This window comes from Entelurus aequoreus, linkage group LG27 (genome assembly GCF_033978785.1).
Source record: "Entelurus aequoreus isolate RoL-2023_Sb linkage group LG27, RoL_Eaeq_v1.1, whole genome shotgun sequence".
Taxonomy (NCBI): Eukaryota; Metazoa; Chordata; class Actinopteri; order Syngnathiformes; family Syngnathidae; genus Entelurus; species Entelurus aequoreus.
Genome location: NC_084757.1, coordinates 11,901,507 through 11,917,922, shown reverse-complemented (window position 1 = coordinate 11,917,922; position 16,416 = coordinate 11,901,507). Strand labels below are relative to the sequence as shown.

The window sequence follows — 16,416 nt, the reverse complement described above, 5'->3', positions numbered from 1 at the left end:
GGTAACTTACACATCTGTGAAGGCCCCATTAATGCTGAAAGGTACATACAGGTTTTGGAGCAACATATGTTGCCATCCAAGCAACATCTTTTTCATGGATGCCCCTGCTTATTTCAGCAAGACAAATACCAAGCCACATTCTGCACGTGCTACAATAGCGTGGCTTCGTAGTAAAAGAGTGCGGATACTAGACTGGCCTGCCTGTAGTCCAGACCTGTGTCCCATTGAAAATGTGTGGCGCATTATGAAGCCTAAAGTACCAACAACTGTTGAACAACTTAAGCTGTACTTCAAGCAAGAATGGGAAATAATTCCACATGAAAAACTTCAAAAATGTGTCTCCTCAGTTCCCAAACGTTTACTGAGTGTTGTTAAAAGGAAAGGCCATGCAACAAAGTGGTAAAAAGGCCCCTGTGCCAACTTTTTTGCAGTGTTGCTGCCATTAAATTTTAAGTTAAGTTTCTCAGTTCGAACATTAAATATCTTGTCTTTGCAGTCTATTCAATTGAATATAGGTTGACAAGGATTTGTAAATCATTGTATTCTGTTTTTATTTACCATTTACACAACGTGCCAACTTCACTGGTTTTGGGTTTTATACATACATACATATATATATATATACTAAGCAATGTCAAGAATATATCTTAGCTTTGCGTTACAGGTGTCAAAGAAAACGAGTGTAATATCTAATAATATTTATTTTTAATGATGGATTCGTTTTACCAAGACGATATGCTGATAAAAGAAAGCTCTGGGTTAAAAATTAGGTGCACTTAGCACAGCCCTGCTTTAAAGTAAAATGTAATATTAAAGTGCTCAAAGTTAAAGATGACGATATAATTCAGCCTCAAAACATCAAGAATTTCATTACACCAGTACCTCTGTTTTCTTACGAAGAGTGGGGCCTATGAAAAGCGAGGTTTTTTCTTGCAGCCACTAGGCGGCATTGTTGCAAGATCTCAGGGTAGGGTTATGCTATGTTGTTGTATTTGTATTCACCCCAGTTGTACACTCTACTTACTCATTTATTCATTTAGTTGGTCATTATTTGTCCATACAATGTATTCTAAGTAGATTGGTATTTTAAGTTGGCGCTGTGACCACCTGGAGGTGTCATCGGTTGACTCGTGGTAACCCCCCAACCCTTCCGACTGCCGCCCCTGGGGCCTGATGAAAGGGGACACCCCCCCCCTTTCAGGAGGTAACCGTATACCAACTTCCTTGTCAGCGATAAACCTCATTTAAACTCCCTGGAAGGCATGAGAATGAGGATATGAAATAAAAGACAGGAAAATAAAAAAAGTTGTTTGGGTTATTGAGGCATTAAAAATAGAAAGTGCTGGAAAAGCATCCCCCCCTCCTCTTCCTACGTAAATCCAGCTTTCTCCACTCCCTCCCTCCTTTACACCTCTTTCACTCTTTCCCTCCTTCCTCGCAAGCCCTCCAGGTTGTATAAATATCAGTGAGGACTTCGGGGAGAGGTCAGTGTAAGCGACTTGCAGGAAAGACAATCCCAGAGCTGAAGACAACCTGCATTTGGGATTTAAAAGCACCTGAAGTTCCCCCCAAAAAAGCCGACTTCCTTACCTCCATCATGTTCCTCTTGCTCTGCCTTGTGGGGTTTCTGGCCCGAGGGGACGCTCAGGACCGCGCCGCTCTGTGGAGAGGGAACGACCGCAGCGGGCGATGCCAGTACACCTTCACGGTGGCCAGCCCCACTGAGGCCAGCTGCCCGCAGACTGGAAGCCCCGAGGTGGAGGGCCTGAAGGCCAGACTCTCCCTGCTGGAGACCCTGGTGTCCAGGCTCCCCGGCGGCACCCCGCAGGATGGAGGCCGGAGCCAGTCCCACCTTCAGGAGGCGCTGACCCGCGCGATGGGGGAGAGGAACCTGCTGCAGGGGGAGAAGGAACGCCTCGAGAGGGAACTGGGGGGTCTTCAGCGACGCCTGGAGGACACGCAGAGGGAGATGGAGAGGCTGAGGAACAAACCCTGCCCACCCCAGACCCCCATGGTCCCGCCAAGGCCTGGAGGTAAGAAACACAACAATATGGTCAGTGTGGTGGCAAGTTATCAATATCAGTAAGGCAACCTGAGTGGGTCTTCAAAACAGATCTCAGGTCAGTTAATGCTTATTAAAGGCTCAGCCAAAAAGCACATTTTATTGGCTTGGACTTACAAAAGAAACTACTTTTTTTGTCATTAGGTTTTATCTATAAATAATTTATACAGTATTTTATTTGGTAATAAAAATATACTGATAAAAAAAGCTCAATATGAATTATTAATAAAATATATTTAAAAAAGCCAAATAAAATGTAAAAAAAGGTTTTATGCATATATAATTCTATTCTATTTTACGTAGGAAACATATCGATTTTTAATGAATTATTAAATAAAAAAATATAATAATAGATTTTTTAAAAAGGTATGGTCACCTAAATTGGAAAAATTAATTCCTCAACTTTTTAAGATATATATTTAACATATTTTTGGTAGAGTGGCCGTGCCAGCAATCGGAGGGTAGCTGGTTACTGGGGTTCAATCCCCGCCTTCTACCATCCTAGTCACGTCCGTTGTGTCCTTGGGCAAGACACTTCACCCTTGCCCCTGATGGGTGCTGGTAGCGCCTTGCATGGCAGCTCCCTCCATCAGTGTGTGAATGTGTGTGTGAATGGGTGAATGTGGAAATACTGTCAAAGCGCTTTGAGTACCTTGAAGGTAGAAAAGCGCTATACAAGTATAACCCATTTATCATTATTTATTTAACACTTCTTTTTTTTTTTAGCAACATGCTTATTTTTTTTGCTTAAATGTTTTCATAACTACAGAGCTGCTATTTTAATTATTTATGTATTCATTACTATTCTACTGATGATATAAAATTGCTTTTTATTACATACATGTATTTCTTTAATCACACATATAATTCAAATGTTTTTCCTGCGCGTCATAGTTGTCCCTGTTGAACACCCACTGAAGTGACCTAACATGGATCCTTGCTTAATTAAAAGGCTTGAGTCAGTATGACGTAGCAATCATTGTTTTCCTTAAAATGCAGTGATGTGATGCACACAAAAATGCGCAGTCCTCCTCTGGTGATGACAGATTCAGAGGTCATTGGTAGGTTTTGGAAAGAAGTGATGACACGTGTCGTCTATGTGTGGAACATCACTCACAACACACAACTCCTGTGCAAGCATGACATGTCCTGCTAGCACTCAACAGAGAGAGAGCAATGGCGGACGTTTGGGTCCAAACACACACACACGAAGGTCAGGTCGCAGACTATTTATGAGTCTTGATGACGGGGGGGCTTCCCTTCCACATGGCGAGCAGGGTGCAAAGTGCTTGGTTAGGAATGAGGGGGGATGCGCTTGAAATGTGACCTGGAAGTAAAGGTCCCGAGCGCAGTCTTTTAATGACGGCAGGTGGGGGCGGGGGGGCGGAGTCCACGCCATACATGGAGGAGACATGTACGAGCCAAGAATGTTAAGCTGCATGATTGTGTCTGCAGATGCTAAACATTCATCTAATTAACCTTCCCTGCTCGGCTGGTAAGCACCCCCAAAAGACCTTCTCTTGCAGTCATAAATCCTTCCTGGTGTTTACACCTGCAGGTTGAAGCACATGTAAAATGCATCACACGCATCTCGCTGCAACCACACAACTCTGCCCACTTAATACACAAATTCAGTTAACTCAGTCTGCACCGATTGACTAGGGTTTCTGTTGGAGTCCCGCCTTCCTGCGCGGTCATTGGCGATGAGTTGACGAGTCGTCATTTAGGTCAGGGGTCGGCAACACAAAACGCTGAAAGAGACCAAAAATATAAAAAACAAATCTGTCTGGAGCCGCAAAAAATGAAAAGCCGTATGTATATAAGTGTTATAATGAAGGCAAGACATGATGTAAGTGTCTATATTAGCCTACTATCAAAATGACTATGTGTCACGGGCTGAAGCAAATCTACGTTGACAGAAATGTTGAAATTTAATATTTATTCTACACATTTTTACAACATTAGAAACCATTAGTAAATCAGAGGCTACTCAGAAGGTGCGATAACTCCTGGAAATTAATGGCCAAAGTTATAGTTGTGTGTTTCCAAGTTAAGGCTGTCTTGTTTTAATCGGTTTATTACAATCTTTGGCAAGCTAGGTAATGTTTGCAGTGGTCTGGAACAACATGGCACACAAACAACTATCACAAATGCAGCCAATATTACACACAGATAATGTGTCATGAGACATGCAAATATAAATTAAATACACAGAGGACATAAGTAAAGGAAATTAAATGAGCTCAAATATACCTACAAATGAGGCATAATGATGCAATATGTATACATTTGACTAGTCTGCACTTGATACAGTCATTGGTCCGCCTTCATGCCAGTTTTTACAGAAAAGTGACTAGTCTGGACCTTATACAGTCATTGGTCAGTCTACATGTAAGTAATGGCACACAGCAAAGTGACTAGTCTGCACTTTTTACAGTCATTGGTCAGTCTGAAAGTCCGTTTTTACAGAAAAGTGACCAGTCTGCACCTTATACAGTCATTGGTCAGTCTACATGTAAGTAATGGCACACAGCAAAGTGACTAGTCTGCACTTTTTTACAGTCATTGGTCAGTCTAAATGTCAGTTTTTACAGAAAAGTGACTAGTCTGCACCTTATACCGTCATTGGTCAGTCCACATGTCGGTTTTTACAGAAAATTGACTGGCCTGCACTTTATGCAGTCATTGGTCAGTCTACATGTTAGTAATGGCACACAGCAAAGTGACCAGTCTGCACTTTTTACAGTCATTGGTCAGTCTACATGTAAGTAATGGCACACAGCAAAGCGACCAGTCTGCACTTTATATCGTCATTGGTCAGTCTCCATGTCATTTTTTACAGCAAAGTGACTAGTCTGCACTTTATATCGTCATTGGTCAGTCTCCATGTCATTTTTTACAGCAAAGTGACTAGCCTGCACTTTATACAGTCATTGGTCAGTCTACATGTAAGTAATGGCACAAAGAAAAGTGACTAGTCTGCACTTTTTACAGTCATTGGTCAGTCTAAATTTTAGTTTTTACAGAACAGTGACTAGTCTGCACCTTATACAGTCATTGGTTAGTTTACATGTAAGTAATGGCACACAGCAAAGTTACTAGTCTGCACTTTTTACAGTCATTGGTCAGTCTAAATGTCAGTTTTTACAGAAAAGTGACTAGTCTGCACCTTATACCGTCATTGGTCAGTCTAAGTCTACATGTCAGTTTTTACAGCAAAGTGACTAGTCTGCACGTTATACAGTCATTGGTCAGTCTAAGTCTACATGTCAGTTTTTACAGCAAAGTGACTAGTCTGCACGTTATACAGTCATTGGTCAGTCTACATGTCGGTTTTTACAGAAAAGTGACTAGTCTGCACTTTATACAGTCATTGGTCAGTCTACATGTAAGTAATGGCACACAGCAAAGCGACCAGTCTGCACTTTATATCGTCATTGGTCAGTCTCCATGTCATTTTTTACAGCAAAGTGACTAGTCTGCACTTTTTAGTCATTGGTCAGTCTACATGTCGGTTTTTACAGAAAAGTGACTAGCCTGCACTTTATAGTCATTGGTCAGTCTACATGTAAGTAATGGCACAAAGAAAAGTGACTAGTCTGCACTTTTTACAGTCATTGGTCAGTCTAAATTTTAGTTTTTACAGAACAGTGACTAGTCTGCACCTTATACAGTCATTGGTTAGTTTACATGTAAGTAATGGCACACAGCAAAGTTACTAGTCTGCACTTTTTACAGTCATTGGTCAGTCTAAATGTCAGTTTTTACAGAAAAGTGACTAGTCTGCACCTTATACCGTCATTGGTCAGTCTACATGTCAGTTTTTACAGCAAAGTGACTAGTCTGCACGTTATACAGTCATTGGTCAGTCTACATGTCGGTTTTTACAGAAAAGTGACTAGTCTGCACTTTATACAGTCATTGGTCAGTCTACATGTAAGTAATGGCACACAGCAAAGCGACCAGTCTGCACTTTATATCGTCATTGGTCAGTCTCCATGTCATTTTTTTACAGCAAAGTGACTAGTCTGCACTTTTTATAGTCATTGGTCAGTCTACATGTCGGTTTTTACAGAAAAGTGACTGGCCTGCACTTTATAGAGTCATTGGTCAGTCTACATGTAAGTAATGGCACAAAGCAAAGTGACTATTCTGCACCTTTTATAGTCATTGGTCAGTCTACATGTCGGTTTTTACAGAAAAGTGACTAGGCTGCACTTTATACAGTCATTGGTAAGTCTACATGTCAGTAATGGCACACAGCAAAGTGACTAGTTTGCACTTTATACAGTTATGAGTTAGTCATGGCACACAGAAGAGTGATTGGTCATTATTTTTTGCAATGTATGCCGTTATTGGTCAGTCTACACATCTATTTTTACACAGCACAGTGATGGGTCTGCACTTTATGCAATCATTGGTCAGTCTACATGTGGCACACAGCCTGTGACTGGTCATAATATCCCTCACAAGTATTGCAGTTTATGGTCAAGTCTACATGTGGATGTTTACACCTCATGTAGTCATTGCAGAGTCTTCATTGAAACACTAAATATGATCAACTTAATTTAAGCCACAACATCAACATCACAGACTGAGGTCTGTCCAAGCCTAAAAAGGCTGATGGAGGCGGGTTTAGTAGAAGGTTTAAGACCCAATGAAAACCTTTGGTGATTCTAAACCAAGATGGGGGCACATCTGGAGTGTGTTCACACATTGGGGAATTGAACAGGGCTGTTTACCTGAAATTATGATAAACGGCTACATCCATTAACCTCGGGGCCTGCCTTCTGTTTTTTGTACTCTTGCTGACCCCATGTGACTTCTTTCCGTGTCCCGTCATCATTTTTTGTTTGCATGACTCCATCAGCACTTGCTTCCACATGCAAATCATTAAAAAAAAAAAGGTGTTCCGCATCATTAAACCTCTTTGTTTGTGCCATTCGGACACCGCACGTGCAGAACGGCAGCCTGCAACGTGCGTTTGGCTTTGCCAGACGTTGTTTTCGTGTGGCGCAGCGTACAAAACTAGACAATTTCAAAGAGGACGGCGTGAAGGTGCGGGCCAACCAAGCGGACAGTGTGGGGGCGCCACACGGGTGCCATGAGCGTGTCACGTCATCTTCCGACTGGCTGTCTCCACAGCAGCTGGGAATGCGTTCAGCGGGTGTCCCTTTCCTGCTGTCATTGCTGTCACGCGCCCTCACAAATACACTTTTATTCGTGTGTGTACTTTGTCTGCTAACAACCTCAAATATATCAGACACAAATAACACTTCCTGTCATTAAATACTTGCTGTGTGGTCTGTCATGCCCCCCTGGGGGACAGTCATTTTTACATTTTGTCACGCCCCCCCTAAGTTGAAATACTGTTAATAATCTGATCATATATATTTATTTACCTATTAACTTAGTTAACTTGTTAAAAAAATAGCTTATTCTATTTAAAGATATTATACAATAAATCCCTATTACTTCCCATATTCATGGTAAGTCCATAGCTATGTAGAAGGGCTGCTCTCGGTTTGGTACGTACTTCGGTATCAAGGCCACGGTTCGGAAAAGGTATAGACACCACTGGTGTGTGTTGACGAGGGCTGGAACAATTAATTAAACATTGTAATTGATTAATTCGATTAGAAAAAAGCTTAATTGATATTCTGTTGCTGTGATTGATCATCGAATGAGTGTAACTAATAAACATTTATAAAATCCGGACTGCATGAAATAAGGTAAAACAAGTTAAATAGAAGATCGTTAAAGAAGGTAGAATCTAAATAGTAGGTAAATAAAATGTAAAAGAAAGTAAAACAAGTTAAATAAAAGGTAAAATATGATATAAGAAGGTACAAGGTAATCAAAGTAAATTGAAGGTAAAAAAAAGGTAAATAGAAGATAAAACAAACTAAATGGAAGAAAAAGGAAGGTAAAAGAAGGTAAATCAAGTTCAACAGAAAGTAGAAGAAGGTAAATTAAAAGGTAAAATAAGAGAAGATAAATAGAAGGTAAAAATAGGTCAATAAAAAGGTAAAGGAAGGTGAATAGAAGATAAAATTAGGTAAATAGAAAGTAAAGGAATATAAATAAAAGGTACAAGAAGGTAAATAGAAGCAAAAATAAGGTAAATGAAAGGTACACAAAGGTAAATAGAAGGTACAATTAGGTAAATAAAAGGTACAGGAAAGTAAATAGAAGCTAAAGGGGGCGGGGGGGAGGGGGGTCACCCACATCTGCGGTCCTCTCCAAGGTTTGTCATTGTTATCCCACTGGGTTGAGTTTTTCCTTGCCCTGATGTGGGATCTGAACCGAGGATGTCGTTGTGGCTTGTGCAGCCCTTTGAGACACTTGTGATTTAGGGCTATATAAATAAACATTGATTGATTGATTGATTGACTGATTGAAAATAATGTAAATGAAAGGTACACGAAGGTAAATAGAAGGTAAAATTAGGTAAATAAAACGTAAATAGAAGGTAAAGGAATATAAGTAGAAGGTAAAATAAAAGGTACAAGAACGTAAATAGAAGCTAAAATAAGGTAAATGAAAGGTACACGAAGGTAAATAGAAGGTAAACGAAAGTAAATAGAAGGTAGTGAGGGTTATGGCAAGCAGAAAAATATTTGCATTTTAACTATTTTCCCTAAAATACACATTGAGGTTATTAAAGTGTGTTTTATCTGATTACTCTATTAACCGAACAAACTAATCGATAGATTACTCAACTACTAAAATAATCGACAGCTGTAACCCCAATGTAAACGGAAACGAGCCCTTGGATAAACTTCTTTGTGTCTCCAGGTTCGAACCCCATGTCTCACTTGTTGGCGCATCCCAACAGGCAGGGAGACAGCAGCAGTTTGAGAGGTGAGTCCACGGCGGTCACGTTACACCATCACAAAAAGCTCAACATGACGCTTACAACTGTTTTTTGTGGCAGACTCAACGTGGCAGCAGGGACACGCTGGCTTCCAGGAGCTCAAAGCCGAGGTGACCGAGGTCCCCGCTCCCGAGGCCTACACAGGTTGGAAAACTGGATTCTTATCTGAAAAATGAATTACGCAACATAAACACTGTTTAGTTGGAGCTAAAAGTCAATTGTGTTTTTGGACGAGTAGTTAGAGCTGGGAAAGAGCCATTCCCAATGAAGGTAAACCTTAGTACCGCAGCCAAAAATATACATTTTGGTGCAAGTCTGGTTTGATAAATGGTCATTGTTCTATAAATCAGGAAGTAGCCTGCTCTAAAACAAACATTTGATTGGTTGGTAACTTGATCAGTCTACTTGTCAATTACTATTCGCAGTAGATAGGTATCGGATCTGGAACTTTTTTGGCACCGACCAAATTCCGCCGGTCCTACTGGGCACCGATTCAGATAAAATCCAATGGTGTTATGTTTCGGTACCGGAGTTGCGCCTCACGTCACAGCCGGTTGAAGTGCTCTTGGCAATCATTCCGGAAGCAAACTACCTCTCGGTAATGTTGCAATTTTCAATGTCAACAAAGAAACTGATTTAAAAAAACGCCCCAACGTAAGTTAAGTAAGTCTCCACTATTCCAAAAATGCATTAGCTTTGCTAAGGACATTCTACTGATTAGCATTAGCGATTTTAACTTTTTAATTTCAATGCCTTCAAATGTGTACGTGAAAACTACAACTAAGATGCACGTTACAATCAAACAGCTGGTGCGTAACTAGTACAATACTTACAGTATTAACACTTTGTACGGCGCAACAGACAGCAAAGCCCGCAATGACCAACACACCATAAATCAGGGGTGTCAAACGTACGGCCCGAGGGCCGGATCAGGCCCGCGAACAGGTGTTATCCGGCCCGCGGGATGAGTTTTTATGAAAGAAACTGCTGTTCTAAATGTGTCCACTAGATATCGCAATAGCAATTCTTTGTATCTTTGTAGATGATGCTACATATCTACAAAATAAACCACATGATGTTAGTGCATCAGTCGAGGAAAATGATCAAACTACATGAATAATATTCTGTAATTTGATTTTGATACAATTTGTTTATCTTGATAGATTGAAAATGAACACCAATGAGTTGACTGATGAACATTATCACATAATTTATTCAGAAAATATAAATAACGACAAATAAAGATAGAATACTATTAACCGCAACAGGTAAGTGTAAAAAAAAACAACAACATTATGATTTGTACAATTACAGAATGTGCTTGTTCTATTTTTAAACAAAGAAAATAATCTGAAGTTGTCTTTATTTTTACATTATCGTGCCGTGATTTTACCTGTCCGGCCCACTTGGGAGTAGATTTTTCTCCATGTGGCCCCAATCTAAAATGAGTTTGACACCCCTGATGTAAATGATACACTACTGCTAACGTCTTGGACTTGGAACTGCAGTTGCAACTTAAGTGTCAAACATGCAAATGAGATAAGAAATGTGATAATGAAACAAAATAAAACAAGTGGACAGAAGTTATTATAATAAGCCAATTTTTAAATGTTGCAATAAAAAATGTGATTTTCTTATCAAAAACAATTAGTATTTATTTACACACAAAAGTCCCGAAAAACGGTACAGTATCGATTCCCAGGTACCAGGAATCTGTAACGTATCAGTTCAAATGTGAACAGTACCCATCCCTAACACATACCCTTGTGTGAATGTCTCAGTCAATGGTCAATCTATAAGTATATTTTGCTGGACTGTCTACTCATTTTGTCCAGTCACTGGTCAGTCCACATGTCAATCATTACACAAAGCATAGTTACAATCTCTCATTTCTTTTGGACTTTGGTCAGCCTACCAATGACTGACCTAACTAGTAACTCCCGGTAAGTAGTCACTCACACAAAGCACAGCTATCTGGTCCAAATGCAGCTCTATCACTCTAGTCATTGGTCAGTCTACATGTCAATCATTACATGCAACAACAAGGACTGACCTCAACACGCTCTTGAAATGAAGTTAAGTGCTTTCTTGTTTGGATAAATGAGTAGAGCTAGAAAGGAACCAGTCCAAAAACTACACACTAGGTAAAGAACACAAAGTGGCAGCGCTTTGATGATGACGTCTCTCACATCTTCCTCTGCTTCCACCCGTCTGACCCGCAAACATGACACTGACCCCACCCCCAATAACAAAAAACACCCCCATGGTGACAGTCTCAAAGCAAATACTGCTATTAATACTGCAGCATTAGGGGGTGCGAATACCAGGCTAGTGCGCCATGGCAACAGGATGTCTCACTCCGATGACTTTGACGACATAGACAAATTCCCACCAAACTCCCAAATCTTACACCCGAGACCGCGGGTGTGTTTTCAGGAGGCGAGAAAAACACCTTCACTTTTGAGCACAGGCTGTTTTTCTAGGTCGAGTTCAGTTAGAAACTCTTCTAAGAAACTCCCTCCCGTCTTCTTCTTCAGGTTGTGGCGTGCTGGTGTCAGTGGCTGAGCCAGTCACTCACAGGAAAGCCGAAAGTATCGCAGGAAAATATGGCGTCTGGATGCAAGACCCCGAGGCGGTGACCCCGTATGGGCAAGAAATGGTGTGGCGCATCGACACCATCGGCTCTGACGTCAAGCAGATGTTTGGGTACGAGGACATGGAGCAGCTCTCTCGGGGCTTCCCCTCCAAGGTGAGTGTCACAGTACCATATTTCCTCAAATAAATAGTCAACTGTGCTCTAAATTATGCCTCGGCCTTGCAATTATATCTATAGATCAGTGGTTCTTAACCTTGTTGGAGGTAGCGAACCCCACCAGTTTCATATGCGCATTCACCGAACCCTTCTTTCGTGAAAAAAAAAGTTTTTTTTTTCATATTCAAGACAGAGTTATATATTTTTTTTACTGGTGCACAAAATGAACCGTGCATGAACAAAACCAACACAGTGCATGAACTCACAACAAATGACACACCTGCAAATCAGATGGAAAATTAGAGGGAACATTGTTTGGGGATATCCATAATACGCCGATAGGGAGAAGTTTTTATTTACACCATGAGTCGGGTGTGTCTTGACCTCCGCGGCGGAGGCTCCGCCGAACCCCTGAGGCCAACTCGCCGAACCCCTAGGGTTCGATCGAACCCAGGTTAAGAACCACTGCTATAGACTATACCAGGGGTCGGCAACCCAAAATGTCGACAGAGCCATATTGGACCAAAAATAAATAAAAAAATCTGTCTGGAGCCGCAAAAAATGTAATAATAATATATTGTTATAATAAAGGCAACACATGATGTAAGTGTCTATAATAGCCTACTATCAAAGGCTGACGCAAATCTTCGTATTTTCATTTTTATTCTACACATTTTTGCAACATAGGAATCAAATGGAGGCTTCTCACAGGATGAGATAACTTCTAAAAATTACTGGCTCAGAATGGCCAAAGTTTAAGTGTCCAGGTTTAAGGAAACAGCAGGCTGTCTTCTTCTAATGGATTTATTACAATCTTTGCAAGCTGGGTAAATAACTATGAGAAATGCAGCCAATATTACATACAGATAATGTGTCATGAGACATGCAAATATAAATTAAATAAACCGAGGACATAAGTAAAGGAAATTAAACGAGCTCAAATATACCTACAAACGAGTCATAATGATGCAATATGCACATGCAGCTAGCCTAAATAGCATGTTAGCATCAATTAGCTTGCAGTGACCAAATATGCCTGAAAAGCACTCCAGCAAATCAATAAAATCAACAAAGCTCACCTTTGTGCATTCACGCACAGCATAAAACGTTCGGTGGACAAAATGAGACAAAGAAGGAGTGGCATAAAACGCGTCTTTCTGTGGCAGCGTCAGAGAAAGTTGCACATGTAAACAAACTACGATGAGTTCAAGGATCGCTGAAATTAGTAGGACAAAACGGTGCTTGCCAAATACTCTCATCAGTGAAGCATGTATAACATAAACAGTGGGATTTCTAACAAATAGGAAGGTTTGTGTCATGTTTGTTTTCCTACAGAATATATATTAAAATAAAAAATATGTTATATTCTTCATCTTTTTCCATTTTCACACATCTCTGAAAGAGGTCCAGGGAGCTACTAGGGTGGCACTTAAGAGCAAAAAGTCAAAGCCCTATCTCAAAATGAGGCCTTGTTTAAAAGGTAAAGTTAAAGTACCACTGATAGTCACACACACACACACACACACACACACACACACACACACACACACACACACACACACACACACACACACACACACACACACACACACACACACACACCAGGTGTGGTGAAATTACTCTCTGCATTTGACCCATCCCCTTGTTCCACCCCCTGGGAGGTGAGGGGAGCAGCGAGCAACAGCCACACTCGGGAATCATTTTGGTGATTTAACCCCCAATTCCAACCCTAGATGCTGAGTAAGGGCGGTAATGGGTCCTATTTTTATAGTCTTAGGTATGACTCGGCCAGGGTTTGAACTCACAACCTACTGATCTCAGGGTGGACACTCTAACCACAAGGCCACTGAGCAGGCCAGAGTTTAAATATGTTTAAATAACCTGTGTAGTAAAATAAGGCCTTGATCCCCAATATTTACAGAAATAAGGTGTTCTTCCAAGAAAATGTGGATCTGATAATTCTTCCGGACAGGTTCTGCTGCTGCCGGAACCAATGGAGAGTACGGGCGCCGCCCTGTACCGAGGCTCCCTGTACTACCAGAGACGCCGCAGTCGCACCCTCATCCGCTTCGACCTAGCGTCCGAGAGTGTGGCAGCCCGCCGGGACCTCCCGCATGCCGGCTTCCACGGCCAGTTCCCTTACTCGTGGGGTGGCTACACCGACATCGACCTCTCCGTGGACGAACAGGGCCTTTGGGCCATCTACTCCACCAGCAAGGCCAAGGGCGCCATCGTGCTGTCGCAGCTGGACCCCCACAGCCTGGAGGTGAAGAAGAGCTGGGAGACCAACTTCAGGAAGAACTCGGTGGCCAACGCCTTCATTATCTGCGGGCGACTGTACACAGTGGCCAGCTACACGGCGCCCAACACCACCGTCAATTACATGTACGACACCGAGACGAGCCAAGGCACGGCGTTGGCCATCCCCTTCAGGAATAAGTACCGCTACAACAGCATGATCGACTACAACCCGGCCCAGAAGAAGCTGTACGCTTGGGACAACTTCCACATAATCTCCTACGGCCTGCGGCTGGGGCGTCCCGTGGCCGCCTGAGGCCCGTCCCCTGCCGAACCTCCCCCAGAGAAGTGACTTTGGCTCGCCTGGTGTCGCTTCAAAGACTCAGAGCTTTATTTAGGGTGCGTGGTGGCTGAAGGCCAACAGTATCCATGCGTAAGAGCAGCAACCATAAGGGGGCGATGTAGACCCTCTAACTTGCTGCAGAGGAATTATTTTTGTACCGCCTTTGAGTTCGATGTTTGTTTTCGTTGTTTTTTTGTGAAGATATATGCCATGTCCCCATAACCACGGGTATTTCTTTTTTAATGCATTTTGCACACAAACAGTCATGAAGTTCTTCCCAAAAATATATTTCTTTATCTTGTCCCCAGTGTGTTCTTGAATTGTTGCAAACTTGTGTTTTTAAGTGTGATATTACTATCAGACCACATGACTTATGGTTCTCATTTCCCGCCTTTTCCGGAAATAACTTTCTTCCGGCTTCCTATTGGTTAAAATGGCCCCACCAACTGTTGCTTTGGCACGCACAACAAACATATTAATAATACCCGTGTACTTGTGGACATAGCCGCTGAATGTGCACGCTCCCTTGCCAATTGAAACGGCATATTTGTGAGTATATAAATATAGAAAGTACAATGTGTGAACTAGTTGACGCATAATCGCATATCAGAATTCATAAAACACTCCACACCAGGTTATTATGCTCTCTTCCTGCTGACACCATCATATTGCATGTATTTGAATACTGCATTCAACTAATGTACACTGTTTTTCAAATAAAATCATGTTTAACGACCCAGTGCTTTTGATTAAGACTAATTGTATGGTTTTCTACACCAAAATTCATCTATTTATTCTTCTTCTTCTCCAGATTTCGGCGCACTCTACCTTCCACATTTTTCATACGATTCCAACCGTTCCAATTATTCAGCCTATTCGGTAATCGCGGGCTTTCCCTTGACAAATTCCCGGATTTCCCAGAATTCCAGGTTTTCCGGGACATTTTTTCCAATTTAAAATGAATTGGCCATTTTTCAAACTTCCAATATTTCCAAATTTTTCAACTGATTCAAACCATTCAACCTTCAACATATTCCACTTATCCTGCACATTAAACTATCATTTTTCCAAGGTCAAAAAAATTCCCAGAATTCCCGTTTTTTTTCAAACCCTTTTTTCACCTATTTTTCTGTCGACTACTCCTTCCACATTTTTCAACCCACTTCAACCGTTCCACCGTCAAAACATTCCTCTTAATCAGGACAAAAATCAAAGTTGTGGAAAAATTCCCAGTTTTCCCGAAATTCCACAATATCATTACTCAACTAAATATGTTACTACTTCAACATTTCTCGACAGATTTGAAAAATTCCATCGCCAACTCATTCAGAACATTCACATGTTTTAACTTTTTCCAAAAAAATTCCCGCTTTTCCCGAAATTTCCATTAAATTCCCATTGAAAAGAAAGGGACATTTTTCAAAGTTCCACAACTCCCACATTTTTTTATCCGATTCAAACCGTTCCAACTTCAAAATAGTCAGCCTGTTCAGGAATTGTGTGCTGCCTTTCAACATCTATAAAAAGAATCCCGGATTTCCTAGAATTCCCAGTCTTTAGGGACATTTTCCGCATTCAAAATTAATTATCCATTTTTTAAACTTCCACAATTCCCACATTTTTCAAAACATTGCAACATCAACACATTCCACTCATCCTGGACATTCAAAGTTCCAAAAAATTCCATGAATTCCTGTTTTTTCAAACCCTTTTTTCTGTAGACTACTCCTTTCACATTGTTCAACCCACTTAAACCGTTCCACCGTCAAATCATTCCTCTTAATCAGGACAAATAACTATGTTGTTTTTTTAAATGGAAAAATTCCCGGTTTTCCCAAAATACAATTTCTCAATTAAAAATGGTACTACTTCAACATTTCTCGACCGATTTGCAAAATTCCAACACCAACCATTCAGAACATTCACATTTTTTCCACATTTTCAAAAAAAATTCCCGCTTTTCCCGAACTTCCCAAATTTCCATGAAATTCCCACTGAAAAGAAAGGGACATTTTTCAGAGTTCCACAACTCCCACATTTTTTATCCGATTCAAACCGTTCCAACTTCAAAATATTCAGCCTGTTCAGGAATTGTGTGCTCCCTTTCAACATCTATAAAAAAAATCCTGGATTTCCCTAAATTC

The 16,416-nt window shown here is 41.1% G+C and overlaps 1 protein-coding gene across 1 annotated transcript; it reads left to right on the top strand.

Annotated features, from left to right (window-relative positions):
* The first annotated feature begins 1,433 nt into the window (after window positions 1–1,433).
* myoc (myocilin) lies at window positions 1,434–15,008 on the top strand. Its single transcript, XM_062038867.1, has 5 exons — window positions 1,434–2,033; window positions 8,861–8,926; window positions 9,000–9,083; window positions 11,477–11,688; window positions 13,664–15,008. Exons 1-5 carry the CDS (start codon window positions 1,598–1,600, stop codon window positions 14,243–14,245), a joined length of 1,380 nt encoding a protein of 459 aa, XP_061894851.1. The 5' UTR covers window positions 1,434–1,597; the 3' UTR covers window positions 14,246–15,008.
* Window positions 15,009–16,416: the final 1,408 nt, after the last annotated feature.